Source organism: Lutjanus erythropterus, chromosome 3 (genome assembly GCF_056507025.1).
Source record: "Lutjanus erythropterus isolate fLutEry1 chromosome 3, fLutEry1.hap2, whole genome shotgun sequence".
Lineage (NCBI taxonomy): Eukaryota > Metazoa > Chordata > Actinopteri > Lutjaniformes > Lutjanidae > Lutjanus > Lutjanus erythropterus.
The window spans coordinates 3,566,223-3,588,110 of NC_139319.1; the positions used below are offsets into that span (position 1 = coordinate 3,566,223).

At 40.8% G+C, this 21,888-nt stretch overlaps 1 protein-coding gene across 2 annotated transcripts; it reads right to left on the reverse strand.

The window, feature by feature from the left end:
• Positions 1–905: 905 nt before the first annotated feature.
• LOC146329450 (uncharacterized) lies at positions 906–21,880 on the reverse strand. 2 transcript variants are annotated; one of them, XM_084714714.1, is made up of 5 exons: positions 20,418–21,880; positions 19,686–20,176; positions 14,094–14,258; positions 6,285–6,409; positions 906–3,115 (listed from the first exon to the last, which is right to left on the reverse strand). In XM_084714714.1, exons 2-5 carry the CDS (start codon positions 20,124–20,126, stop codon positions 1,051–1,053), a joined length of 2,796 nt encoding a protein of 931 aa, XP_084570840.1. In that variant the 5' UTR covers positions 20,127–20,176; positions 20,418–21,880; the 3' UTR covers positions 906–1,050. The 2 variants fall into 2 exon arrangements, with proteins under 2 accessions (XP_084570840.1, XP_084570839.1); XM_084714713.1 differs by lacking the exon at positions 20,418–21,880 and having other exon boundaries at positions 19,686–20,361.
• Positions 21,881–21,888: the final 8 nt, after the last annotated feature.

Consider the following 21,888-nt stretch of genomic DNA (forward strand, 5'->3'; position numbering starts at 1 on the left):
GTGCTTTCTGGTTAGGTCTAGAAGGGAACCTCAAATTTGCCAGACTTTTGCAAGATTTTTCATGGTTTTTGTCAAAATGTTCACTCTCGTGAGATCTTGCGGATCTGGGGTTCCCTTCTAGACACCATGTCTGCTGTTGCTTGCTAATAGTGACAACATGGATAATTGGATTAATGACGTTAGAGATAGTGAAAATGTGCATCCTCCTATAGTTCGGATATAAAAACAGTGGACAAGCTTCTCTTGCCAGGTTGCAGCAGTGCTGCTGCTGCTGTCCTGCATCACCTGCCATGCATGTGTCAAGTTGGAAAGACAGTGGAAAGATAAACCAAGATGTTTTTGGTGAGTTTTTTTTTTAAATGTTTCTGTGGAGTTGGAATGAAGCTGACGCTGATGATGTTTTTAAAAAGGAGTCTGGTTAGTTTGGTGAGAGCAATAAGAAAACCGAACAAACAAAATGTAAACAAAATGTTTAAAAAAAAGGTCTCAAACTGTTGCGATCCTTTCCAATTATAATGCGATCATACACTTAGAACAGTGTTAGCTTGTCAATGGCAAAAACAAGCATAAGCAACAAGCAAACAACCAAGTGTTACCTGCTCTGCATGCTCTCTGCTGCCGTATGTGGTGATTTTGAGAATCAGTTTGTAAAGTTTACAGCCTGTTATGTTGTTGCATTGCTCTGTGTACAATGACGCAGCTAAAAAACGAGAGCAGAAACTTTTTAACTAACCACTCGTTTCCCTCTCACCATTCTTCTTTACACACTTGTGAACACTTGTGATGATTGGCTGCACGCAAAACCATGTAAATAGTCTTTTTTCCCCCTGGGTCTGGAAATCAAAAGGGTCAACTGCAGGTATTATTTGACTGGAAAAGTTTGGATACAATACAAAAGTTTGGTTATTTCACTCGATACCTTAAAGGTGTTGAGTACCGATACCCTGCCGTAGTGGTGACCATACAGTCAATCGCTGCATGAACAACAGAAGCACTAAAGACTGTCTTTGCCTTCATTCTTGAGCATGGCAGCCTTCTTTTTCTGCAGCTCTACTTGTTCTTGCCCATTAGATTTCCTACTCGCTGCATGAATCTTCCCAGTTTGTTGTCAGTGCCACTTTGTGCCTGATTGGCAGACAGATTGACAGGCCTGTTCAGTGAAGAGCCTCTGTCTTTCGGAGTATTTTCAGCAGTGAGCAAATATTCAAATCGGCTGTAGACTTTCTGTCTTTGGTAGACCGGCGCTCCCTCGTCGTCCAGGGTGCTCCCCGAGCCTCGATCCTGCTCTGCTGAAAGGTTTGCCTTCTTTTTGCTCGAGCGCTGAGGAGATAATCTCGGGAATGGAGATTTTGGCTTGTCTGTCTCTGTCAGACTGCTGACAGACTTCTGCGACCTGGATGTGTTTGGCGAGTGAGTTTTCTTGGTTGTTTGGTTTACCGCAGGTGCCTGTGAATGGTCTCCTTTAACTGGTTGGTTTGATCCTGAGGGATTTTTTGATCTCAGCGATGGCTTTCTCTGGAGTGTCTTCTCATCTTTTTTGGATGCTTTCTTTTCGTCCGAATTCAGCAGCGAATATACTTTCATTCTCAAGGAATTTTTCCTTTGAAGGGTTGGTTCCTCGCTCTGTGTTTGTGCTTTTTCTGTGTGACTAATCCTAACCTCTGCTCCATGCTGAGATCCTGTAGAATTGTTTGGGATAGTTTGTGCCTCATTCGGTATTGATTTCTGTCTTTCTTTTGGGGAGTCTGAGCTGTTGGCCACCTTACCTACAGAACCATGGCTTCTTTTGGCTTGATCCTGATGCTGCTGTGGTTCTGCAGGTAAGCTTGTTTTCACAGAGTTCTCTTCTGCAGCTTTCTCGTCTTTGTGAGCCTCCTCATTTCCCTCTTTGAATGCAGCGGAGTCTGAGCTGTTGACACGTGATTTCGAACCCTCTTTCTCTTCAGGGATTTCAGTCAAAGACTCCATCACCCTGGCATGCTGGAGACCACCGGGCTGCAAATGAGAGAGCTTGAGTGACGGATCCTTTGGTTTCATGTCCAGATCGCCCGCTGAGGTTGTCCTGGAAAGAGGCTCATTCCGGTTGGGCGTCTGTGCCGTCTTTCGATCTGGAACCATTTTTACATCGTAGTATGAGGCAGAGCGGTTGCCATCAGTGAGAAGTCCCTCCTGATTTGGCTCACTGTTTTTGTGGTTGGCTGGTTCCAGACTGCCATCGTTTTGACTATTTGGTTCTACTTCTGCCACGCTCATGTCCAGACCTCTTAATGAAGACATAAAGGTAGGTCTGTCTGTCGGATACATAGCTCTCAAAGACTCTTGGCTCTGCCGGAGACTGGTGTATTCCTGCAGACTGAGCCTCTTCTGCCTCATTTCTTCCATCCTGGACTTTATGTCTCGCGACCTGTTGTGAACCAGCTGCGACTGATACTCGTTTAAGCCTGTGTGGCTACTATATGGAGATGCCAGCGGGGATATCGCCTCACATGATGCATCTAAAGGCATGTCGCTGTCTTTAAGGTATGTGTCCATCTTCCACCTGTGCAGTGATGATTCAGAGTTGAATGGTATCAGATTCTGGTCTGCTCCATAGCGAGCCCGGTGCCTCAGGTGCTGCTGAGACAACCTGTTTGAGATTAGCATGTCACCGACCATCCTCGGGTTAGATCCGGTCCTCTCAGGAGGAACTCCAATGTCCTTGGTCCCCATTCTCAGCCGAGTCAAGGAGTTCAACTTCTGCAGTTCTCCACCATAACTGTGTCCTCGTATCAGATTCCCCATGTCAGGACAGTGAGATTGATGCAGCCTCTCCTGTACGCTCAGGCCCCTGGTCAAAATGGCGGCATTGTTTAACCTGTCGTCCTGAGCGACTCTCAGGCCGTGCATCCCTCTGGATCGCATGTGAATCTGATGGAGGGAGAGGTGGCTGGAGTTTGGGCTGTGCAGGGCCGCTGGCTCTCCCAGGTATTGGACAAACGATCTCTCCTTGGAATGAACTGGAGGGACCATGGAGCGAGCGTACAGTCTTCGAAACTCCTCGTCATAAGAGCAAACCAGCTGACCCGTGATCACCAGCACCATGCTGAGGTTGATCTTCTCATACGTCCATGTGTAGCTGAAAAAGAAGACAGAGAGGAGAGCCGGCAGGGAGATGATGAATAGATTTTCCACATTACTAACAATGAACTGATGTAAATCTTAATTATTTCAATCAGAGGTTTTTAAAGTGGCAGGCAGGCCAAGAGGGTCCCAAACAGTTTTCTCAAGAGGCTCAGTGAATGGAATTAAAAAATGATTACATCAGACATTAGTTATCAAAAGGAGATCACAGAATAGCTTAAATATGTGAGCTTTGGTTAAAGAGGCACAGTTTGGGGGGAATTCACTATCCCCTGACACTGACAATGGGGAGCATAGACATAAAATACCAGGAGCCGAGTGCACCAGCTGGGTGGTAATAAGGTCTTAACTCTTACGCCAGACTGAACTATGTCCAACATTGTGATTGGAATATACACCGACTGCACCAAGCCTGACTGACAACAGTTGTAGCTGCGCCTGGTCTAACAGTGCACGTCCACATGAGCACATGTGAATTGATTATTGTTGCTAAGCAACACACTTCTACCCAAAGCATTATCATGCATTTATCATGTCTTCCATAGTATTCTGAAAGGCTCCGTTGGCATAAAACCTGAGTGCAGTCAGCACCTGCAGGGCGGGAGACACCGCTGTCTTTCTGTCCGACAGATCCTGTAGTTGATGGGAGAGCACTTCAATTAACTCAAACAGTGCTTGTCTGCTGAAATGAAACCTCTGTATCAGCCTACTTTCTGAATACATATCAAGCAGATTTGTCCTGCCACAGATTACTCTTTCTCTCTTTAATTTTGTCTTTCTCCTGCCATCACCATTACAGAGTTTTGTTTGAATGAAAGAGGGAGAGCTTGGTTGTTCTTGTTACAGAGCCTCTGGATGATGTGTTTCTGCCTCTGCGTCAGTCCCAGTAGAGAGCGGGTACTGTGATTGGTGTCCTTCTGTGATGAACACAGCGTGTGGCCAATCGCATTTTAGAAAAGAAAAAAACAGCAGCTGACTTCAAAACTTTGCTTCGACTAAAAGTAACAAGTAACGACAACCTTCCTAGAAATGTAGTGAAGTCAAAAGTACAATATTTGTCTTTGAAATGTAGTGGAGTGAAAGTCTGAAGTTTTTAAAAAAAAACTAATACTCAAGTAAAGTACAGATACTCAAAACATGTACTTAAGTACAGTACTCAAGTAATTGTACTTAGATTCTGTCCACCACTGCATTCAAAGCATCATTTTAGCACCAGTATTGGAAAAAACCCACATGATACACAACTCTAGGAAAATAAGCAAGAAAAGTTTAGACTCCTGATTTAATGATGTTTAAATGTACTTTATCTTTACAGTAGCTTTTACAAAACAGGACTTGAAAATGACAATAGTCACACATAATGAATTATGGGCTTTTTAGTTACAAATAATTGTGAGAAAGGCTCCAAACACATCACTGAAATCACAAATCAGTGGCAGTTACTGAGGATTAAAACATCTGTAGGCTAAAGAGAGAAGAAACCAGAAATCATGGACACTGTGTGTCACTTGAACTCTTCTGATTTAGTCATGACTTTTTGGTCAGTTGACCTGCAAAGTGAGCACAAGGCCACATTTTCACCCAGTATAAACATCTGATCTGTATCCGGATACAGATTCACACCTGGTATGAATACATGTTCATGTTTCTGCCCTGTGATTCCAGCTCAGCCTCAGTTGTCTTTCCTGTCCCTCTTGACAGCCACATTTCCTCTTGTCCACATTCCCACGCCCCACCAGATGTCCTCGTCATTTAACTCTCACATCCACTTGCTCACCTGTGTCTCCTTCCTGAATCATGCTGTTGGTGCATCGTTGCTGCCCGAGAAATGTACATGTAAATGTTCCCCTGTTTACTTGTATTTGTTTACAGGACAGTCTTTCCCTGTCCAATATGGCGACGATGTTAATGCATCATAGCAAAGGGCCGAAGCGGTTGGTGCAGCGTCTGTGTATTTAATGTTTACACACCAGATGATCTCAGATTGTCCTCATCAATCCTTGTCACTGGAGTCTCACATCCACCTGCTCACCTGTGTCTCATTCCCTCGATCACCCTGTCAGTCCCAGCCCAGTTTCTCAAACCATTTACCAGTTCATCAGTGCTGCTTCATGCCTTTGCTTTCCACCCACCTGAACCCAAATCTGTACCTCCGTACTTGCTGCTTTTTCCTGACCCATTCCTGTTAACCTGAGGACAGACTACGCTCGCCTGTAGGCTTATGTATCGACATTTTCACATCACTGAACTGTTCATGTCTGCTTGTTTGTCTGTATTCGGGTCTTTTTCCTACATCATGGTCAGATCTCAGTAGGCACAGACTTATATACGTATATGCCTCATTGGCCTTTGGGTTGTATGTCAGCGTTGCCACCATAGTGGACAGGACATGACCAGCGTGCAAACAAATGCAATTTAACAAGAGGAGCTGCAGTTTTCCTGAATTAAAATAATTAAAATGTATGATTTCTTAACCGATTACAATGAATGGTTTTTATATTTGAGGGTTCATGATCTGTGTTTCCTACATAGATCATAAACCCTTTTTTCAACATAGCAGCACTCATTGAAATCAGAATTGTGAATGTTATAGTGCCTTTTATGCAGAAAAACAGCAGCTTCCCATCTGCATATATTTGTTTACAGGCCAGGTGGTCCGAAATGGCAGCAATGTTGACATATTGCAGCAACAGGTCAAAATGGTCAATGTAATGTCTACGTATATACGTCCGGACTGATGGATGTTTCAGCAAACATAGTAATCAAATGCATAGGTATCTTTATCATCACTTTACACATGGTAGGTTCAAGGCTTGCTATTGACCAGCCGCTAATTCTACTTGTAGCTTTTGCTAGCATTGCTTGAGCTAGCAGGGAGATGCACAGCTAGAGACTGTGCAGATTTACCCCTGACTGAGATCCGACCACGATGCAAGCTTCTAGATGTAATTTGATCATGATGTGTTCTGCATGCACTTGCAGCTTGCAGTAACAAGTGTTTTCCTTTATTCAGATAGGACATCCAGATTCAGATCACATTTTAAAGTCAGGTGTAAATGAGGTCCAACTGATCAAAAGGATTTCTGGTTTCCAGAGCTGAACAATAAGAGGTACCAGGTGCATTAGAGAATATCAAATCACACCATGGCTCCTGAGCAACTCACCTGTAAGTTCCATACATCACTGTTCGACAGTCCACCAGAATGAATTTTTGCTCCAGATCTCCGTGGAACTTCACCCCAGATCGACACTGATACTGTGGCCCCTGAACCGTCCGAACTCGAATGTTCTGATGAAGGAAACAAAGAGTCACTGGGTTAGAGCTCCTCAGCCAGGGAAAGAAACAGGTTTCATTTTCCAGTGCTTGTTTAAACGCTACAGGTACCTTTTCAAATCAGTAAATTTATTTTTACTTTAACTTGCTATAACTGATGTTTGGCTTCTCTTCGCTTCTCTTCTTGGGGGAGCCACCATTCAGCAGACCATGCGGTCGCCATCTTAGCTTCCGCTCTGCCTCGCCCAAAAACACTCTGGCAGCGGAGAGCGGCTCCAGTAGAGGAGTGATCCTGAGAAGTCACAGGCCGGGTGAGAGGGACTGACACAGCGAAGGAGGTCGATGTGATTATCAGGGAGAGCACGACTGACAGTCTGCTGCATCAGCACCACGGTTCAGCTCAGCGTTTTATCATTGGCTGTCATATATCAGATACGCTTTTGTCATTCGTAAGTGGGTACGGTTTCATCTAAACAGGGTTGGAAAAACGATAGATGCGGCCCAGTCTCCTGGGTGAAAGTCCTGTGATTGTTTGAGTCCTCCAGACCTGGACTTCCTCGCTCTTTATACTGTGTTGAAAGCCCGGTGCGTTTTTCTGTATCCAGACAGAACATCCACCTGACTATGTCTGGTTTTATATACTTGATGTTAAAGGTACACTATGCAGGATTTGTCCGTTGCTGTTTGTAAACACACCATTCAAAGTTGTCCCCTCCTCCCAGACGAAACGAGTGAGACAGAGAGTGAATGAAGAGAGGGAGCAGCGAGAACAAAACAGTGAATCAGAGAAATAAAATGTTATTTTCTATTTGTTTCACAGCTGTTAATGTGTGTAGCTCGGCCCCACCCTTTTGATATTTTGTTTTTCTGTTTTACGATGACCTAACAAGCTTTATTTTGTTTAATAGACAAAACAAATGTACATGACGTACGTAACATAGCAAACTTGCTGCTCATACACACCTCCCAGCTGAGACTCGGGAGGAGTTGCAAGGCACAAACACACATGAATGAATAACTCTGCATTCAACAATTGATGTGCAGACAGACACAAGCATTGTATTAGAAACTGGAATGTGACACTGCCTGTTTAATTGGAATGTTTCAGCTTAATTAGACAATTTATCAGGATTATATTTTTGTGATAGCAGGTTTAACTAGTTTGGTAGCTCATGCTAGCTAGACATCTAACATCTAACTAGTAAACAGGCCTGTGTATGAATTATAATTCATTATGTTTCCATCTTAAGAAATACAAATTAACACGATAACCGTCGTCGTAAACTGAGAGTGAAATGTGTGTTTTTCACAAACCAGGACATTCACACAAAAGAAACCCCAAAATGCTGCAGCAGGTACAGGCTGTGGCAACACGTTCGCATCCAAACATACCAACGATTCGTCAGTGTTCCTCAGCGTCTGATATTGAAGCGCCAGGTAACCTTCAGTGACTATCTGACGCGGTCAGAGGGTCGTTTTAACACGTGATTAACGCTGTGAAATGGTCACAGTTTGGTGAAGTTAGGCACTAAAACTACTTAGGTTTTAGGATGAGACCATGTTTGAGGTTACAAAAACGACATTATTTTACATACATCACATGACCTCACTGAAGTGACTTGCAAAACGAAAGACAAAACGAAGTGATGGACATAACACTATGTGCCTTACAACTCTTAATATTGTTTTGGTGTCACATGGGACATGAAGTCTCCTGTGTTTGTTTGATCCATCTGTCCTCCCCCACCACCTGAAAAGTCTGGTTCATCACTTTCAGATACAGATACCCTTTGCATTTGTATAATTCGATTTATGAAAAATTGTCTTTTTTGTCGTGTGTATACGACTCTCAAAGTCTACGCTTTCTCACAGACAACAACACAGCTACACCAAACCAGATTTGTAAAAAGTTTCTTTAAAGGAAAGCGGCATGGATTTTGTGAAATCTGACGCATCTGTTTTCTTTTAGGAGCAGAGGCACAAAAATAAATAAATGAAAGAAAACCAATGAATATTCGTTTATGCCATGGATTTACTAAAGTCCACATTCTGTATTCTTTCCTGAGAATTAAACATAAAGCTGATGTGGATGCAGCGTACTTTATTCTGTTATATTTTGGTGTTGAAATCCTCCCTTTTTTGAGGTCTCAAGCTCGACAAGTATGCTGAACATATGATGATTATTGTCATGGCAACAGAGCCGAGTCAGAGTTCAAGGCAATGAACTCATCACAGGCCTCCGCCTCCTTTTCAACTGCATGATGAATTATATTTCACACACAGACCTAAATGACAGTCAATATGATTTTATTGAGTATCTAATTAAATTATACTTGTTTATGAACCTTTTCTTTTCATTTGTCATATTTTTTCTTCTTAAAAGAAAAGCTTGTAGTTTGGAGAAGCGTAGGAGTATAAGAAAATAATATATAATGCAGTCTGTATTTAAGTATCATTTCCATCTTAAATGAGATGGATTTTACTTTGTCAGATTGGGTTTTTTAAAGTAAATTCTAAACAAAGTAATTCTGGGAAATTAGCACACTTGTGAACCTTTAAAAAAATATCAATGCCAAAAAGAAAAAACATATTTGAGTTTCAGGGACATTTTTCCTGCATTTTGGTGACTTTTAAAGACTGAAGCTCGGCGTAAGTCCAATCAGGGGGACTATCTTTATGTCTCATGCATCCTTAACTGTCTGTCTCTCTCCCCTGTCTCTTTACCCGGCATTCACTCTTTAAGTCAACCAACCAGATCATGCCGTCAAAATCTGCTGCTTTCATTTCTGCACAGAATTGTTGCGACCCTCCTCCGCCCCGTTCTCCTCCAGTTCATCTAATCCAGAGTCCAGGTCCAAGTCCAGTCCTCTTCAGCATCTCTTCACCACCACCACCAGTGTCCAGATTCCATCAGGGGCTTCTTTCACTAATCATAGCTTCACTACCCCCTTTATACATCGCTGACTGATCAAATATATTTTGTAGTCTCTCCTGATTAAAATAAAACCAACAAAATAATACCTACACTGTTACATCATTTTTATGTTAAATACATTTTACTTTTTGTTCTTAGAAAAGCATATAAAACAAGACGCCCCTCTGGCGTGAACTTGTGTAAATCTCTGGCATAAGCTAATATGTGTAAGTTTTTTTCATGCATTTATTTTTGCTCTTCCTTGAAAAGAATTGACACAGTTGCTTTTATAAGATGCATACCCCTCCTCTTTAAAACATAAACTATTCCATGAAGGGTCGAGTGGCTGCAGGTTTTCATTCCCACCAAGCCGGAGAACACCAGGCTCGACTCATTAAATCAACTGATTTCAGTCTTTCAACAGCAGGTGAGTTGTTGATTGGTTGGAACAAAAACCTGCAGCCACGCGGCCCTTTATGGAGTAGTTTGGACATGTCTGTTTCAAAACTTTCCTTTTAAAGAAACAGGAATTCTTCTATCCAGAGAGTCTAGTTTGGTGTGGCTGTATTGTCGTCCGCGTGGAAACAGTGGACCTTTGGAGTCGTAGGGTGTAAACACACAGCTTGTGATAAAGAAAAGGGAAAAAAAGGTATGAAAATGTGTCAGAAATCAGGAGAAATACAGGAGAATTGTGATGGAGGGAATAGGGAGAGGCCAGTGAACAACGGGAGTCTCCTGGGAGAATCAGGAAGTTTGACAAGTACAGAAATCAGGAAAGTGCAGCAGTAGCTTTTTTCTTCACGTCCATTAGTTGTAACTTCAACACCCACCTACCCACCCACACACAGGAGATCACACACACACACACACACACACACACACACACACACACTCACACACCCTCTGTGATACTCGACAAGATCAAACCTGTGCATCAGTTTCTCTGAGGCTGTTATTTTGAGCTGGCTACTGGCTAAGCAATTTGCAGAGATCACAAAGCTGTCGTTGTGTTCGTCGCTCTGACGTCTCGTTTGTTTGGTCTGTTGTGTGAGACGTCGTCCCGATGCCGCTCAACAGGAAAATCCAGCCCCCGCTAACAGATCTGTCCTATGGCTGCTGTGGTTGTCTCCGTATGATAATGACAGGTAGAGAGGGAATGCTGGTAAATGACAGCATTTCCACGAGGGCGTGGAGCAAATGTCAGACTTAATCCACTAAATGCTCCTGCCAATAGAAGAAAGGTCATGCCACAGGCGAAGCTTCCTCTGGCGGAATACAAATCGACAAATAATAGAGCTGCAGGAGCGGAAAGATGGGTCGTTTTTTTTTCATCCAAAATGTCAGAAAATGTCCACATCAGATCACATTTAACAAACTGTAGTGCTGTTTGTCGTCTACTTGTGTGTGTGTGTGGTGTATTCTGGCTTCAGATAGTTGACGTCTGTGTCTCTGTGTGATAATTTCCCAACACAATACCTCAATCAGCATTTTCTAAATCTTAAAATCCTCTTTAACTATTCATGTTGAGCACATGATCCTCAGTAAACAAAAGGGAGTCGATGAAAGCTGCTTTTATTCCTCAGCCTGTTCTGTCTCGGATGTCTGAGGTAATTTAATGTACGGTGAGTGAATTTAAGCTGCATTGTGTTTAAAAAGTAAAATAACATTTAGGCATTAAAAATACCCTTTGAATTCACAAAAACACATTGTTTGCATCCCTGAGGTCTAACAAACCTGCAGAATGCATTTCCTTCCTCATGAAACATTTGCAAACTTTTAGCGAGTAGCCTTATTCTTCTTCACTGTCTTTGTAAATCGCTGTGTTTCATGGAGCTTCACAGCCACCTGTCGGTCGGTGCAGACTATTCTCACCCACACGTCTCTGTGTGTTTGTACTCATGCATGAGAACAAACATCCCAGGGGTCTGCTCATGTTAAAAAAAAAGATCCAGAGCCCTGATAAAGGACAAAAACTCCACCTTGGAGCCCCCCTACTTGTATCAAAGGAAAGCTGAGCCCCAGTGGGCTCATGCACACGAACACGAACACCAAAATAATAAATGATTAATTCCAAAGCCTTACTGCCCAAAATAAACATCAATGAAATGTTTTCCATCCTCAGAACCTTTACCTTTGGTAAATGTCTGTTTTCTAGTATAAACCTAACAATCTTTAGTTTTAATAACCCAACAGGATCAGCTTATACAAACTCAGTCTGACCAAGAGTACAATAATGATTCATTATCAGAGAGTTTGAAGGTCATAGAACAGTGGACTACTGAGAAGCCTGCAAAGTCACCTGCTATTTTTAATTCATGACGAAAATATAATCTTTTACAGCCCCTATAAAAAGTGTTCACCTGCTTGGATGTTTTCCCCTTTTATTGCTTTTATACATGGAATCATGGTCGATATAATTTGGCTTTTTAGACAAAAAACCAAAGTTATGTCAAATAATTAAAAATATGTCATGTGAAATAAGTGATCCTCTGGAGTTCAGTTAAATCCATCACTAAGAACTGGAGGGAATATGGCCCATGTGTAAATGCGTTTAGAGCAGGACGTCTTGCAAACTGCAAGAAGGAGACGAGTGAAGGAGACACCGAGACACCTATGATACTCTGAAGGAGTTAAAAGCTTCAGCAGCTGAGATGGGAGAGACTCTGCAGACAACAACTGTTGCCCGTGTTCTTCACCAGTCAAAGCTTTATGGACGAGTGGCAAAGAGAAAGACAGTGTTGAAGAAAGCTCATTAAATCTGGACTAGAGTTCACCCAAAGGCTCATGGGAGACTCCATGGTCAAGTGGAAGAAGGTTCTTTGGTCTGATTAGTTGTTCACACCTGATCCCCGGGCAGCCAGACAGAACTTGAGCAGTTTTGCAAGTAAAACTGCAGAAAGTAAAATTGCAGTTTCCAGCTGTGTGAACCTGACTGAGACCTTCACAGACTCAGAGCCGTGACTGTGACCAAAGGTGCATCTGCTAAATACTGACTTATTAAATCTCTTATTTTACATTATATATTTTTATTTAATTGACATTTCTTAGGAGAAATCTGTTTTTTCTTTGACACACACAAAAAAAAAGCCAAATTATAGCGACCATGATTCCATTTCTAAAATCAATAAAAGGGGAAAACATCAAAGAGGGTGAATATGTTTTATAGGCACTGTGTACAGACTGGTATAAATTGTGACTGAATCTGATTTTGATTACTTCATCTCAGACAAAGTCTTGGGGACCCCCTGTGATTTCCGGCGCCCCCCTGAGGGGTGCAGAGACCCCAGGTTGGAAACCAATGACTTCATTTTATAATTGGGTGTACGGGTGCAAACTCAGAGCAGATTAAGGTGTTTTTGAGTCTCTTGTACAAATGCTTTGTTCTAAGTGATGCTGACATTTGTGGCTTTTCAGGCTCATATTTTGGTTTCAACCAAAAATGCAGACTCACTGCAGTTATAAGATGCTTCTGACATCACCAACACCAGTCTGAGCACGTTTTTGTAAAGTTTTTCATGATTTTGCAGGATAAACATACGTATATCTGCTGTGCATGAAAATCAGAGAAATCCACGTGTAAAAAAAAGGGGGCAAAAAATGGTGCTCGTGTCTTCTGCGAGGATTTATCAACATCACCTCCTGACACTTAACTTCTAATAACCGCAAAGATTACACTGCATTTTCTTCTGCAGATTTTCTGGTCATTTTATGATCATGATCATCTTTAGTGGAAAGTAATTGGTGGAAGCCATGATGGCATTAAATTAAATAAACATTTTAGTTTTAGTTCTTAACTGTCGACAACGATCAGTATACAGAGCCTTTTATTTAAGGTTTTCCTTGTTAACCTTAATCAAAGTTTTTCTTCCTCTGCTGGATAATACTTTCAGGACTTTAATACATTAAAACGAGTGTGTTGTGTTTCTGTCATGTGATCAAAATAACATCTCAAATATTTGGTGTCCACAAAATAAAATATATGTTTTAGAGTTTGAGGCTACAGCCACAAAGTGAGACTTTAAGACACGCTGTCAGTGGATTTTCTCTAAAAGCTCTAAGACTGAAATCCCCTGAAATCTCACTCATGAAAACAAAGTCTGTTTATTAAATAATATTTCACTGACGTGGATTAAGGCAGGGGTGGAAGTAACTAATTACAAATACTCAAATTACTGTAATCAAGTAGCTTTTTTGGGTGTTTGTACTTTTATGAGTAAATTTTTAAGTCTATACTTTTATTTGCATTATACCCTGTAATCTATTTAGTTACTTTTGAAATCATAATTGAGTACTGAGTACAATTTGGATTAATACCCAAACTGTTTGTCTGCATTTTTGTGGCCAGTGAAGTGATCTGACTGCAAACAGGAAACTTCAAATTAAAATGACAATTAACAAAAAAAAAAAAAAAAAAAAAGTTTTCAACCATCAGTTTAGAAAATGCACAGAATTTGCAGCCCTAGTTTAGCAGAACAGCAGAGTTTGGAGTAATTTAGACAGAAGATTTGTAGAAAGCAGAAACTCCTTTGATTCAATGGCTGCTATTTAATTAACAATTAAAAAGTAACTAAAGCTCTGAGTAGTTTTTTTTGTCAGAGTATTTTGTACTTTTAATTGTAATTAAGTAATATTTTCACAATGTAACAGTACTTGTACTTGAGAACAGATGTTCAGCACTCTTGGCCACGTTTGTCTGAAAGTCTCAACACATGAATATGTTCAGAAAAGAAAAATAAGTAGGTATTTTTGCTGGTTGTATTTGACAGCAGTGTGTGTTCTTCTCACCTTGAAGTCGTGGATGTTGACGCCCACCCTGTTGGACATGGTGAGGAAGCTCCTGAAGTGGGAATCGTCCAGCAGGATGTAGACGACCACTCCCCTCAGCGTGGCGGTGATGATCTCTTTGAAAATGTCGACGTCGGTGAAGACGTCCATCGCTATGGCGATAACCTGGAGACACATTAAACATTTGGAAACACTCTGAATACAGGAGAAACAATATTTATTCTGTCAAAGTTCGTACTTTCAAATACATTGACAGTAAGTGGTTGTATTATACAAAAGTTCTACCAAGTAAAAATCCTCTGAAATGTTTTTTTTTTTTTTTAAGTTTTGATGAACTGACAGATTCCTCACCAGGAAAAAGATGCAGACAAGTACTGACTGTGTGTTTTATTGATTTTATTGAACTGATGTTTTTGGATTAATGTGTATGATGCATTATACTGCTGTAGCTGTTAAAACTCATAGCTAGTTTAATCTACAGCAATGCATCATGGTCTATATGACATGATATATCGTGTTTGTAGCGTCACTGTCCTGTGACGCCACAATGTGTGTATCTCTAAGAAAATCAACTTTTCATGCTGTTAGCCGTGTTTTCAGCTTTGTGATGATGCATTTTCCACCTGATCCAGAGGGTTTTTAAATACTTTATTTAGCTTAAAGGGACAGTTCACCCAAAAGTCAAGACTGCATCCTTCCCCCCCTGGCCAGCAGTGCTATTATTATTTAGCCATCTAGATTTTTTTTAAAGTGAGTTGCAGAGTTTTGTATCAGCTGTGGAGATGTTTGTCTTCTCTCGATATAATGGGACTCAGTTTGACTTGGTTGTGCTGCTCAAAGTGCTCAAATCAGTGTCTCTGTCCAAAAGATAATTCACAGACCTCATTGTGACGACTTTCATGTAGGAACTATTTTCTCTCTGCAGTAGAATCTACTGGAACTACTTTCTAACTTGCTACATGAAACTGCTCACAGCGAAGTCTCTGGATTATCTTGAGTAACCAGGTCATGAATTTTGGAAAGAGACACTGGTTTTGCATTTTTCAAAAGTATTTTTTTGGTGCTTAAGCTGTAAGTGAAGTAAAAGTACAATATCTGCCCCTGAGATGTACGGAAGTAGAAGAATAAGGTTGCAAAATGATTATTGGCTCTAATAAACATGAAGCAATATTTTTAAGTAACATGGAACTGAGAGATATAAAATTAAAAGTTCATTTATTTAAAAAACTTAATGGGAAAATGTTATGTATAAGCTAAATGTAAAAAAAAAAAAATCAAGTAAACCTTATTTACTTGATTACATAAGCAGGCTGTGTGTCACACTGTAACATGTATAAGTTTGCATTAACTTAATAAAATAAAATTACATGGAAAATTTGCATGTAATTAAAATACATAAAGTCATGTTTTTTTGGTTAATTGTTATTATTTTGGTTGTAACAGAAATACTCCAGTAAAGTACAAGTACCTCAAACGTGTACTTAAGTACAGTACTTGACGTGCATCATGAATTAAGACATTTCAAGACAAAGAATCACAATAACAGAGGGCTCACCATGTTTTTATATTAAGAGTTTAGCCACATTTTCTGGCCTGACATAAAATCTTTAGGAGGTAAATTATTAACAGCAAACTTCACAGCATGTTGTATCAGATAGATGTTGTGTGAGTTATAAGAGGACAAAATGAAATGTCTTTATGTCTGAACGCCTACAGGATTTATGGTATTTGTCCTGATAACAATCAGACTTCTTCACTGTACATGTACGCACAGAACAACACGTATCACGCAGTACACTGTGTGCATTTCATCAATCATTTAATATCTGTGTAATTAAAGACCATTTCCTGCACGCTCAGACTAAAACACACACACACACACACACACACACACACACACACACACACACACACGCCCTGCTGTAATTTCTGAATTATTAGCTTCAGCTCTGTGAAGCCGGTAGCTGAACACCGAGAACATTCAAGCTGAGACACGTTGGCTGTTAATGTCATGAGTCTGACAGTGAAACATGACCTCCATGTTAACCTTTTCCATTAAGAACTCATTTCACAGCTGGCAGATTAACTTTTTGTCTCGGAGACGAGTAGTAAGTGTGTCTGTAAGTCTGTTCTTTACATGCTGAGCTGTACGTACCTCATGCTGTGGCACGATCTTTTTTAATTTACTCTTGTAAACGGAGTAATGACTAATGATTCGCCTCAGGTGCTCAGTTTTTTTCCTGCATGTCAGCGTTCTGCCAGCTGGAAGTCCCTCTTTAGTAGCTGATGGAAACATGTCTGGTCACTCTGCTACATTTTCTTGTCAAAATAACCCACAGCAGCTGATATTTTAGATTTTCACTCCTTTGCACAGTTTCCCTGAATAAAGTGAACTGAGTTCTCTGGGTGCCGTGGTGGTTCAGTGGGTCGAGTGTACTGAGGGTATCAGTCCTCTGCAGCGTCCCCGGTCCAGTTCCAACCTACAGGCCTTTGCTGCACGTCACCTCCCCCTCAGCTGCACTGTGTACGATGGCTTATGCTACACAACAACATCAAACAAAGTGGTGCTGCTCTGTGAGCTGCTGGGTGAGGTTGTGCCCAGAGTTGACCTGGGTTGAACTTTTGGTGGAGCTGAACCCAGCACTGAGAGCAGCTTAAGCCTCATTGTGTTTAAAGCAGTCATTCCCAGAGACTGGGTCAGGACCCGCACATGGGTCACAGGAGATTATAGAAGACTATAGAGGAAGTTTTTGTAAATGTAAGATTTATTTCTGCAGTACACTCGTCATAAACCCATTACTCACAAGAGGACAAGAAAGAGACCTTGTTAATTCCACTAGATGCACTTATTTTGTCTCATTTACGAAGTAAATTGTTTTCCAGATGAGAGGAAATAAAAACAACGAGATGATGCAGAAATGGCAGGAAAAAAAAAGAGTCATGAACGTTCATTTATGATGCACAAAGTAAATCTCCCAAAATGTATTGATAAGGCCTGTTGTGAATTGGGTTGTGATAGTTTGTCATTTTAAAAAAATGAGTCCACAGAAAAGAAGTTTGGAAAACACGTAAGACACGTAACCTGGACGCTGCAGGAAAGCAGGCAGTGCTTCGTCACACTTCTCTGTCCCGTGTCCCCAGCGTCACTACGCTGCAGCAGCTATAGCTGTTGAATTATAATTTGTTTATGCTGTTTTTGTTTCTGCTATCAGTTTATTGCTAACCAAGCTAGTCGTAGCTGTCTGAGGCTAATGTGTTGCTAACAGAGCTGCACGATATGGTAAAAAAACAAAACAAACGATTGTAATATGCAATACAGTTAGTGGGAATGAATAGTTGTGCATCAAACTTTTTCATTTTTACTGAAAAAAAAACTTGTGATGATGGTTTTGTAGGGGTCTGAACCAAACAAACCTCCTTACATCTGGAGAACATCTGCAGCACGACAGTACTTAAATATAATGCTATTTTCTCACACATTTTTTCTTTTTCAAAAAAATTACAGTTTGGTTCTGGTTCTGCAGTCTGGATATTGCACTTGGCCATGTTGCGATTTCAATAATATTAAGATTAATTATGCAGCCCTCTGCTAACTGTTCATTTATTACTTTTTGTCCAACTGTTATGTATTTTACTCTCTTTATCTTTACGCTTGTGGACTCTATTTATATGTTTACCAGATTAATTACTACTTTGGAAACCTAAAACATGTATGGTAGGTCAGTTCTGCTGTCTGGATGCTGCACAGCATTAAATGCACAGACCGAATCTTAGTGTATATTTGTGTTTTGTATGGTTGTATATGTCACAATAAACTCAACCTTGACCTTTAATATTGATCTCTTAAGAAGCTATTTGACAGTTACATATTTCTGTGAGTGAAGTCTTGTTACTGTACTGGACAAAGAGTAGTGAGGTCAGGAGAACTTGTATTCTTTTCTTTTAGTTATTGTTCTGTTTTAGCTGTTGTTACTTCACTGCAACTGGCTTGATTTAATCCAGTTGTTAGGTTTGTTTTGTAAAGGTCTGAAATCTAAAAACCCACATCAGGATCTAGTTCAACAAGAGACTGTGGCTTTATAACAATGAATGAGCTGCTGCAGGATTCAGCAGGTCTGACCTTATGGAGGGGCGGGAAGCTGCGTTGTAACGTGTAAAATAACACACGTGTCTGCTCATGAGCTCTGACTGGCTCTGCTTAAAATGAGGACTGAGTCAGATGAAGTGCATCTAATCCAGATTTCGTGATTTGTTTCTGCATGTTTCATCTGAACGATGCAGTCATCCTCATAAACCTCTGAACTGTCTGAGGACAATTACCTGATCATGTAGTTCATTCCTGGAAATTCCATGGAAATTATTAGGAAATTTCTTAAAATGAACCGTAGGCATTTTGTCTCTCATCAGGAAGGATTTACAAACGACAAAACAAGAACGTGAACTCAGTCCATGTCGCCAAAACCCACAATAACCAGAAGAAATATGGAGGACATGATGCTATCTACAACCCTGAGACTGTGGGGTCTCCTGCCCCTCAGGTGCAGGGGCAAAAAAAGGGCGGGTGAGGGCACTTGATCATGTTGTCTCTACTGGAAGGGCCCTCTAGAGGGCGCTTTATTATGTTTCCCTGCAAACTGGGCCACCAGAGTGGGCGCTGTATCCTGTTTTATCTACTAGAAGGGATATCCATCATGTTTTCTCCAATAGAAGGACACTCTAGAAGGCACTTTATATTGTTTTCTCTACAGGACAAGGACACCCAGTCTCATTTTGTCCACTGGAGGGGCACCCTTGAGGGCACTTTATCATGTTTTCTCTGCTGGAAGGGCAATCTATCATGTTTTTTCCACCACAAGGGTACTCCAGAGGGTAATTTATTATATTTTCTTTTACAGGAAGGACACCTGATCTCATTTTGTCCACTGGAAACCCTTGAGGGCACTTTATCACGTTTTCTGTTCTGGAAGGGTAAACTATCATGTGTTTTTTTTTACTGGACAGACACTCTAATAGGGAATCTATAACATTTTCTCCACCAGAAGGGAACTCTAGAGGCCACTTTATATTATATATTATCTATATATCACTTTATATTATCTATATATCTGTCGCTCAGTGTAATTTTGTCCACTGGAAGGACGCCTTTGAGGGCATCTACCAGTTAGTCTCTGCTGGAAGAGCACTCTATAAGACACTATCACTTTTTCTTGTAAACTGGGCCACCATAGCGGGCACTGTGGCACCATAGGAGCATCTAAGGGAGCATTGTTGCAGAGTTTTTTTTTTCTAACATGACGGCAAACCTTTAAAGCCTGTAGGCAGCAGACTCTCGATACTCAGAGTGACTCGTGTATTGAGCTGTTTCTGATAATGTAGAGTACAGGCCTGGAGAAATATGTAGAGTGTGTGCAAAGCAACGCCTTTCATTGTGTGTCTGTGCTATAGATCAACTTCTATTGTCCCACTTCTCCATTTGTAAATATAGTATGTGTCAGTAAGATCAATCTATACATGATTATGTACCTGACAGTGATGGATAAAACTGCACCTTCAGAGTGTTTTTTCATCTGTTTGACAGTGTTTGTTTCTCACCTGCCTCGCCTCCTGTATCTGTTTGCGAATCACATCTTTAATGCTCGGTGTGTTTTGTCTGGGCGGGTGGAACAGCAGGCTGACGCTGGTGTCTGCACCCTCCAGGGAGACCTCGGGCCATCCCAGGTCCAGGTCGGGCACCTCCTCGTCCGACTCGATCGGGAAGTAGGTGGAGGGGCTTGCCTCGTCCGCGACCTGCTTCCCCTTCGTGGGGTCGTCCTCCACCAAAGGCAGCTCTGCATTTTCCAAGACGAACAGGATCTCCTCCTCGGACAGGAAGTGGCTGATCTTCTCGGCTCGGAGGAACTCCTCGTAGGCCTCTTTGCCTCCACACAGCAGGGCGTAAATAGCCAGGCGGTAGGTTTCCTTGTAATGTGGCTGGATGTAAAGCGGAGCGTCGTCTTCTTTCAGCGAAGACAGGCACGACAGATTGGACTCCATGGATGCCCGATCCCCTCTGAGCGTCTTTGTGCAGCAGACCTCTCTTTCACCTTCAGTGTGACAAGTTGTTTGACTGTTAACCATCCTGTTCAGACTAGACACTCAACTCATAATGAAGCAACTGACACTGAGAGAGCAGTTCACATTTATAAAGGGACAAAAACAAAACCTGTCCGACTGGTGTGATTCACCACAAGATAAACAAAACAAGGCATGTGGTGACTTCTTTAAGACTTTATTATGATTGGCATGAACTGAGCAAAAAAACTAAAAAGTATTAAACAAACTTACTTCATGACTGGTAGAAGAGTTTTCCTGAGTCCTGAACCTTGAAGAAAACGGCTCAAAAAGAAGAAAGTTAAATCCTCCGGTCGGTGTCTCTGCTCTCTGCAGCATGAACCAGCAGCACTAAGGTGTGGATGTGAACTGTCTGTGCAAAAAAAAAAAGAATAGCTTGTTGTACCTGCCCCGTTGCTCACATACTGTAACAAGCCCCGCCCACCTCAGCTCACCTGAGTTTCAGCAGCAGGAGCAGGTTTGTCTACCTGTCCAGCTGTCAAACAGTCCACCTGAGCCTGGATACAAGACAACAAGTGACCATTTTCACTTTCAACTTTATTCAGTTTCCTCCTGACGTATCTGAGAAAGCCTGTTTCTGCCTGAACATTTAGACAATGAACATTCCTGACCATTTTTATTACCGTTTCTGCTTCTTTATATTATCTTGACACGGTTATTGAAAACATATGCACGTGTTAAATATTTTATAAATGATTAATAAATGCATTTGTGCTCGGTCACAGGTCATCTCGTTGTTTTATTTCTTGAAAACAGTTCAGGACATTTCATTAATGAGACAAATTGAGTGTATGCAGGCAGAATTAACAGGCTGTTGTTTGTTTCCTCTCATTAGTAAAATAATATACACGTTTTGAACGCTTTTGTACTGCAGATATAAATGTTAAATTTACAGAAGTCCTTCCATAGTGTTTGATTTATTTGAGAATCCACCTGTGGGTCCTGATCCAGTCTTTGGGGATGACTGGTTTAGACTAATGTAATGTTTCATTTTGGTTGTTAGTTTTTTTAGTTTGTCCAATTAGTTTCCACCCAGTGAAGCGTTTTTCACCAGAGGTCATGATAATCAATCAACAGCTGTAAGATTATGTTTAACATGAGACCAGACTGATAAAGTTTAGTAATGTGTTTGCACACTGTGCAGGATAATAAATCCTTTATTTCACAGTGGATTTCAACATTTTAATTCTGCTAATAATCACAGTTTTTACTAAATGTATACGTGATCTGATTACAAATTTTTAGTTACCTTTTTATGTAATCCTGTTACATGTAATCCGTTAGTCCCCAAGTCTGCTCAAAGTGAGAAACTTTCTAAAAATAATGATTTAGTAACTCAGAATAAGAAGAAACTTAAAAAAAGTGATTTACCTATCACTAAATAGTGAGTTAGTGACTCAAAATGACTAGTTTCTATCTCAAAATAATCAGAGACTTTCTAAAAATAATGACTTAACATTGCAAAATAATGACGTAGTGTTTAAATAATGACTTAGCATCTCAAAATAATTACTAGGTACTGCAAAATATTGACCTTTTATCTTAAAATAATGACTTTTTTGCAAAATACTGACCTTATATTTAAGAAGAATGACTGAGTACTGCAAAATAATGAATAAGTAGCTTGAAATGATGAGAAACTTTCTCAAAATAATAACTGCATTACAAAATAATGACTTAGTAT

Coding starts and splice junctions, on each gene's coding strand:
- LOC146329450 (XM_084714713.1), bottom strand. CDS start 20,210: ATGGTTAACAGTCAAACAACTTGTCACACTGAAGGTGAAAGAGAGGTC. Junction 6,410..14,093: donor TCAACATCCACGACTTCAAG/GTGAGAAGAACA, acceptor TTCCTTCATCAG/AACATTCGAGTTCGGACGGT. Junction 3,116..6,284: donor GTGATGTATGGAACTTACAG/GTGAGTTGCTCA, acceptor CTTCTTTTTCAG/CTACACATGGACGTATGAGA.